Source organism: Theobroma cacao, chromosome 9 (assembly GCF_053813885.1).
Source record: "Theobroma cacao isolate CCN51 chromosome 9, ASM5381388v1, whole genome shotgun sequence".
NCBI classification, from domain to species: Eukaryota; Viridiplantae; Streptophyta; class Magnoliopsida; order Malvales; family Malvaceae; genus Theobroma; species Theobroma cacao.
In genome coordinates this window covers 46,265,690-46,273,904 of record NC_142647.1, presented here as the reverse complement: position 1 = coordinate 46,273,904, position 8,215 = coordinate 46,265,690, and the positions used below count along the sequence as shown (strand labels likewise).

Here is an 8,215-nt window from a genome sequence, read left to right as displayed (position 1 = left end):
GTTCTAATCTACATTTAATTGAAGTCAGTTTAATGGTTAGATGTTTGAACTTTAAAGAAGATGAAATTCTTCAAAATTTAAAAATTGAATTTTATGTAAATTTTTTTGATGCAAAATTATTAAATATGGAAACATTAACCAAAATAACTTAAAAAAAGCAAATAATATTTCTGTCATTTCGAGTTTTAATATGAAAAAAAAATTACACCTTCATATGTCAATCCCTTATCCATGGAATGGAATGCATGATGGACCACCAATGAAGAGCTCCTTCCCTGGCTTATTGCTTCAACACTCTTGCTTCTCAGCTTTCTCACAACATCACTGCCAAAACCCCAATAAAACTTTGCCTGAATTTGTATTGGCAGCGATCTGTAACTTACTAAAACCTACAAAAACTATTCCAACTACCACAGGAAAATCCCCATGCAATCCCTGCTGACATGCTCCTCCGTTATCCCATCTTTCCCTCCATTTTTTCTTAAACACCAAACTCCCAAAACAGCCCATTTTTCTCAATGTAATCTCATTATTAATCACAATTTAAAACAGCTAAAACCAACCCATTTCCTTAAACCTCATGCATATCCAAAACCAACCCTTTTTTACTTCAATCTTTACCTTCGGCTTTATATAAATGCAGGTTTCATGCAAGAAGCGCGTGACCTCTTTGATTCAATGCCTGAAAGAACTCTGATTTCTTGGACTATCCTCATGTCAGGCTATGCCAAACATGGTCCTACTAAGGAAGCCATGGCATTGTTTAAAGAGATGTTGTCTGGTGATCAAACTGTGCGTCCTGACTCGTATGTTTACGCGGTTGTGTTGAGAAGTTGTGGCGAAATAAGAGAATTGGGGTTTGGAAAAGGAGTTCATGGCCAAGTTTTGAAGAAAGGAGAGGCTTTTCTTGATGGGTTTTTAGAGAATTCTTTGGTGAATATGTATTCAAGTTGTGCGGTATTGGAAGATGCTGTTTTGATTTTTGATGGGATTGAGAAGCCTGGTTTGGTTGCTTGGAGTTCAATGTTAAGTGCCTACGTGAAAAATGGATTTGGAAAAGAAGGGTTGAATGTTTTCTTAGATATGGTTTTTAAGGGAATTGAGTTGGATGCTTTTGTGTTTTCAATGGTTATGAAGGCATGTTCCAATTTGGAGGACTTGAACATGGGAATTCAAATTCATGGTTTAATGGTTAAGAAAGGTTTTGGGAGAGGGGGTTGTTTGTTTCTGGACAATAGTTTGATGGATTTTTATGCAAAATGTAAGAATTTGAAGGGATTCAGACGAGTTTTTGATCAGATGTATGAGAAAGATTTGGTTTCTTGGAACACATTAATTATGGGTTATGTACATAGTTTTCATTACCTTGAAGCTCTTAGGAGTTTTAGACTTTTGATGGATGAAGTTTGTTATTGTGATGATTTCACTATAACAAGTATTCTCAAGGCAATTTCTAGTTTACATGACATGGATTATGGCAGGCAGGTTCATGGATATATAGTTAGGACAGGTTTAGTATTCAATAACTATGCAATGTGCTCACTTTTGGATATGTATATTGAGTGCATTAAGCACGAGAGCTCAGATCACTGCAAACAAGTTCCTCTAAAGTTGTATGTTGGCTTAGAAAGAGGAGAATCTAATGGGTTTATTATTGCAAGCATGCTAAAATGGTGCTCTATGTTATCAAATCTTGATACTGGGAAACTATTCCACTCCCTGGCCAAGAAACTTGCTGTAGATTCTGATCCATATGTTATAAGCTCATTGATTGATATGTATTCCAAGTGTGGGATGCCAGAGGCTGCTTTAAGGGTTTTTGAAAGAGTAGAAAACCCTGGCACTGCAATGTGCTCAGCTTTAATTTCTGGACTTTCTTGGAACAGTTGGTTTGTGGAAGCACTAGCGTGTTTCCAAAAAATGCAGATTAATGGTATTGAAGCAAATGAGTTCACCTTTACTTCTGTTATTTTAGCTAGTATGGCTTTAGGTGATCTTAGGAAGGGAAGAGAATTACATGGAAAGATACTCAAAACTTGTTATGGATCAAATGCTTCTGTTGTTAACATGCTCATTAATCTCTATTCAGAATTATCAGATCATCAACAAGCACTCAAGCTATGTTCCTTGATTTTGGATGCTGAGATATCGTGGAATTTATTGATACAGGCCTGCCTCAGGGCAAATGACTATGAAACGATTCACAAACTTCTCAGGAGGATTCAATCGTGCTCTGGGTGTATTGAGCCAATCACTGTTTGTGATATTTTCAGCTCCTGTGCCAGCCCAGTGCTTTTGCAAATGGGAATGCAAGCTCAGGCTTACATGACCAAAAGGGGTCTTCTCTCACATCCTACAAGTGGCAGTGGTCTCATTCAGATGTATTCTGGATGTGGACAAATTGCAGAGGCAGATTTGGTCTTTGAGTTGATGCCGGAGAAGAGTTCTCTTTCTTGGACATCTATCATCTCTGCAAAAGTGGAGCATGGCCATCCATCCGAAGCTCTGGCTTTGTTTAATGATATGAGAAGAAGGAATAAATCAGTGGACCGAATTACTTTAAAATCAGTCTTGAAGGCTTGTGCCCAAATGGGTCGGGTCGATGAGGCACATAGTTTATTAATGTCCATGGAAGTGATTTATGGAGTTGAGCCATCAGAAGAGCATTATTCCTGCATTGTTGAAGCTTTTGCACGAGCTGGAATGCTAGAAGAAGTTGAGAACTTTATCAATGAGAATATTCCGAATAAAGTAGGCACAATGATTTGGAGAACTCTTCTTTCATCTGCCCGAATTATTGGAAATATGGAGGTGGCAAAATTTGCTTTAGAGAAGCTATTAGAACTAGATTCAAGTGACTGCTTTGCAAGGCTACTGCTTAAGAAGGTCCTGGTGATGTTTGGTAAATGGAAAGATGCATCGAAGACGGAAGTTAAAACTAAAAGAATAGGGCCAACTTCTAGTTGGATAGAAGTGCAAAACAAAATATATGAATTTGTCTCAGACCAAAATCCAACTGAAGAAGTCTCTGACAAAATAGCTGAACTAGAAAGAGAGATGGAGGAGTTGGGATATGTAGCAGATAGAAACCATTTGCTGCATGATGCAGAAGAGGAAGAATATGATGGTGTGGGTCTTGCTCATACTGAGATGAAGGCCATTGCATTTGGGCTCGTATCATTACCCCATGGAATGCCTATAAGGGTGGTTAAGAGTGTTAGGATGTGTGGTACTTGTCATTCAGCATGCAAGTTCATGTCAACCTTTGTAGATCGAGAATTGGTTGTCAAGGACACTTTCACTTTTCACCACTTCAGAGATGGAAGATGCAGTTGTCGAGATTCATGGTAGCAGCTATCAACGAAATATACAACTGTAATATTACATTCTTATATATATATATAGGCATCTTCTTGGTCTTGTGATCAATGCACAAATAACACCACTCATTCATTGAATAGTATGACAGAATTGTATTGGAATGTAACTTTAATTTCATACAATGTAATACAAATTCCTCATTGAAACACACCAAAAGCTTTGAAGTTGAGATTTAGATGAGGGCTGAATAGAATTTCTTAATGACAAGAGATAATGTATTGAAGTGATGTGCATACAACGGTGGAATTCATATTACAGCAGATGACAGCAGCAAGAGACGGGTAAAAGTTGCAAACTGATTTTCACTTTGGTAATGAAAGGATGAATTTAATCAGAGACAAAAACTGCAATATTTGACTTGATTACATGTGGATGGACCCCCGGCAACTGCTCTCCATATGTTCCAATAAGTCTGACCTGGAAACTGCTTTATGCGGTAGATATACTACAATCTGTTTTCATAAGAAGGTATGAATTTAGAACTTCTTTTCTCAACTAAGCGTGAATCTCATGCACGCCGGTACTCATCTCCACAATCCCCAATCACTCCAAGCAGATCTTTCCCTCTTTCTGAAACTTCCTGTATGCTGTTGACATCTTCCTCATCAAGAACAAGTGAAAAGATAGCATTGGAGTCTAGGATATGTTCTGACAAACCAAGTCTGACACCTATCATTGATCCTGCTACTGCTGGCTGACATTCAGTAAATCAAACAGATATTTGAATATATCATAAGTCACCGCAACTCAGAAGAAAAGAGTAAAAAGAAGAAACCATGTAATTACCTGATCTAGTATATATGTAACAGCAACAGTTGGGATTGAGACTCCATGCTTAGACGCTACCTTGTTCAAAGTCTGAAGTAAAGTTTGGAATAAACTCCATCCTCCCCAAGCATCAACCATCTGCCACATTCAGATTAAAATAGAAAAGAAAAAGGCAAAAGAATATCAAATGTTCACCCTCACAAGAGATAAATTACGACCAAGATAGTTTTTTTATGATTGCAAACTGTTTGCAAACCAGATGAAATCTTGACAAGAAATGACACAAAGAAGACAACTTACGCATATGCTTTCTTAAAAAAAATTTTCTTCTCCACAATTAGCTTCATCCTCAAGTTATTGCACAACGTAATAAAGTGAAACGTCCAATTATTTAAAGGATTTGTTCTCCAGTTTTCACAAAATTCCCAACATTTTAGGTGCTTCTAGATAGATCCCTAATTTGTAAATGGGTTTACAGCATTCGACAATTTCCAATTTGGTAACTTTTCATTGAATTTAAGATTTAGAAATTCAATCTTCAGAACAGAGAAAAAGAAGAATAGGGGAAAAAAGGAAAAATAATTTGTACCCTTTTGTACTTCTGGAGAGAGGGGGTATTTAATGGCGGTCCAGAAAAGGGAATGGCTATGTTGGTGTCAAGGAACTTCTCAGATAATAGACCACCCATTACTGTTCCATACCTGCATTTGAAACCCTCATCAAATTCAGTAATAAGGTAGAGCAATGCCTTGTCATCTAACAGGGATCAGTGAACATAAAATCAGAATGAGCAAGAAATTTGGCATCATCTAAGAAGGCCATATTGACTGAGAATATATTTTGGCCTCAAATTCGCTACTTGTCATTCGAAAACTATCCTGGTTGGCTGGTTCTATCTCTTTGAGAACTGCAATGCCTGAGCTAAAGGCAGAGAAGATGTGTGTGGTGGTACAATTTGGAGAGAGAGAGAGAGAGAGAGAGAGAGAGACGTTATGAGTTTGACTCCTGTAAGCTGACAAAGCTCTGCCATTTTTTGCTGAGGGCGCATGTCAACAATTGAATGTTGCACCTGATGGAAACCACTCAGATATATCATCAGCAACATCACAGACAATATAGATTAGCCAAGAAAAGCAATAAAATTAATGACTTCATTACTGCCTGTCCAAAAAAATAAATATATACCTGATTACTAACAACAGGAATTCCATTCTCTAGTATTATTTGCAGCCTTTCAGTATCAAAATTTGTCAAAGCAACAGTTCTAATTTTCCCTGCACATGCTCAGTGAAGTAGTTTGATCAAATCAAGAAGTGCAAAATATTGAATACCAAAGCTAAAATAACAAAGAATGAATTCTAACCTTCTTCTTTCAGATCAGTAAGATGTTTTAGTGCATCAAGGTAGCCAGGATTGGAATAATCCCACCTGTTTCAAATAGGATACAGAAAATTATATGCATATGAAGTTCAACAAGGTCAGTGTGATTAAATAATGGAAGAGCTTTTTGGTTGCATATGAAGAAAATGAAAAAAACAAAACAACATGGTAAAAACTAGCTGATACCTATGAATGAAACACACAAAATCCCATCTTGCCAGCATAAAGCTAATGAGGTTTGAGCAAAAAATAAATAAATAAATAAAGCTAATGAGGTAGCCTTTTTTTGTATAGTTCCGTTATCAAACAAAAACAAAATCTTCAAGAATCAACAGAGGATTTGTTGATGTTCAAGGTGCATGAACATAATTTAAAAGTGAATGCTATATGAAACATGATAATACTAGAACATAATACATAGTACTCTTAAGAGAGAATATACTTGGAACAAGAATAAGGTAAATTAAGCAAATACTTTCAGCCAACTCTATCTTCCTTTTTAGACAACATTGATGAATTCTAGAATATATTCTGTAACAAATATAATGAGGTTTTACCTAATGTCACTCCTTATCAGAACAAATAAAAACCAGAAAGATTTTAGAAGCTTCTAACTCCCTATCTAAAGCTGTATGGTTCTCCATGAAATTAAGAGTCGAGATTGCATCACTGTATCAAGTTTTAATGAAAGGCCTTATTACTCTAAGTTGACAGAGAGTGTAACAGATTGCACTACTTATTAGTACCAGTGAAACTGAAGCATGTCCAAGGAAGGCACATCCATCCTCTTTCGTGAAACATTGATGCTCTCCCTGACATAGCTACTTGTCATCTTTACCGGTGGAGGCACCCATTTAGTGAGACTGCATCAATAATACAACAGGGCAAGGAAAAGCAAAAAAAATTACTCTTCCCAAACTTTTTTCTTTAATTAAAGTTTATTAAATAACTTATGAAGTAGACTAGCACATACAGTAAACTAGTGTAGTGGCAAACAAAGCTAATGTCAACCAAAATCTAGCACAAGAACACATGTACTGATATCTGATATGGCATAACTCACCCTCTAACCTTATCCAAGTACTCTGGTGGACGCTCTCGACGAACTCTATTGATAAAGATGCCATAAAGATCTTCCGCAGGTCCATCTGGAAAATCCAAGGAGCTCAATAATGAAAGAAAAAGAAAAATCCCACATAATAAAAGACCAAGACAACTCACATAAACTGCAAAAAAATGCAAGAAACTTCAATTATTAAAATTCGCATAAAGACCTTCCACTCACTTCCAATACTAAACGAAGAATAGTTCCTCAATCAACTAAACTTGTCTAGACTCATTCAAACAACTTTACCCCTAGCAATTCGGGTATCCTAAATTTCTCAAACAATCATTTCCACATTATAAAGTTTCCTACTTTACCAGAGCAGGTGCAACAAATGTAGCAACAAGCATGCTCATGCACACATACACAGGCTCAGGCGCACAGACATTTCAAAGTAAGACATTGATTTGCAAAAGGCAATAATTGGATTACATATATCAGCCATATCAAAAGTGGTAAGTCCAGCATCAGCATATCGAAGCATAGCATCGACAGCATTGTTTCGATCAATTCTACCCCAACCCCCACTTGTCTGCCACATCCCATTCACAACCTTACATATTTCCAGTGAATCATTCCCATTCTTAACTATGCTATTTCTGTTATCTTCAGTAATGACACACTGAATTTGGATTGGATTGGATTTTCTAATTGCAGTATGGCCAGTTTTCGTTTCCCATTTAACTGAATTCAATGTGAAGTTGGTTAAAGAACTCTGTAAGAATTTTGCCATTCCAAATGTTTTTCAGATATTGATAGGATTTATTTTTAATTTTATATAATATGAGCATTGCCTTTAGTTAACCTTTTGTCCTTTCAGGAGTTTACCAAAATACCCTTCTACGCAGATTTGTTAATAACTGAAATCACCAATTTTTTTAAAAAAATTTATGTCAATATTGTATTTTTCCACAAAATTTACTTAAAAAAGTTTATTCTTTTCTCCTAAAAATGCCTTCAATAAGGGCATTTCAGTAAAACCAAACATGGATGTTACCAGTCTATCTTGGCGTGTGGTCACGAAAATTAATGAAACCAACCAATAAAAAGATGCCACGTTTACAAAAAAAATAAAGAGATGAATGTACAGTGGTCGGCCATGTCGAAGGTGGAGAGACCAGCGTCAGCGTGGCGAAGCATAGCTTCGACGGCGTCGTCTCGGTCGATTCTGCCCCAACCGCCACTGGTCTGCCACATGCCGTTTAGGACCCTACATATGTCGAGCGAATCGTTCCCGTTCTTCACCGTGACCCGCCGAGTAGTATCCTCCTCCGTTGTTGCTGTGGTTGTTGTTGAGCAACATTTCACTGAGTTGGGGCTGAGTTGTTGTCTGGAGTCGGAGAACCGAGTTGAAGTGGTGAGTTTGATGGATTTTTTGGATTTGAAAAGGTGGAGACCGGTGAAGACGATAGATGAGGCCATTCCTGGTAAAAGGAGTTAAAACTCAAAAGACTGGCGAAATTGTCGGAGCCAGACCACACGGATAAGGGTTTTTTTTTCGATTTATTTGAATAGACTGAAAAGACTATTATGCCCTTTTTTTCTCTAAAATTAATATAAAATTTTCTTTAATAGCATAAC

General features: G+C 36.9%; 2 protein-coding genes across 2 annotated transcripts; one reads left to right on the top strand and one right to left on the bottom strand.

Annotated features, from left to right (window-relative positions):
• The first annotated feature begins 216 nt into the window (after positions 1-216).
• Positions 217-3,549, top strand: LOC18590359 (putative pentatricopeptide repeat-containing protein At3g23330). Its single transcript, XM_018127972.2, has one exon. It carries the CDS (start codon positions 427-429, stop codon positions 3,349-3,351), a length of 2,925 nt encoding a protein of 974 aa, XP_017983461.2. The 5' UTR covers positions 217-426; the 3' UTR covers positions 3,352-3,549.
• Positions 3,550-3,574: 25 nt separating this feature from the next.
• LOC18590358 (NAD(P)-linked oxidoreductase superfamily protein) lies at positions 3,575-8,143 on the bottom strand. Its single transcript, XM_007015813.3, has 9 exons — positions 7,723-8,143; positions 6,593-6,677; positions 6,276-6,392; positions 5,513-5,577; positions 5,335-5,423; positions 5,139-5,218; positions 4,739-4,850; positions 4,168-4,287; positions 3,575-4,075 (listed from the first exon to the last, which is right to left on the bottom strand). Exons 1-9 carry the CDS (start codon positions 8,054-8,056, stop codon positions 3,890-3,892), a joined length of 1,188 nt encoding a protein of 395 aa, XP_007015875.2. The 5' UTR covers positions 8,057-8,143; the 3' UTR covers positions 3,575-3,889.
• Positions 8,144-8,215: the final 72 nt, after the last annotated feature.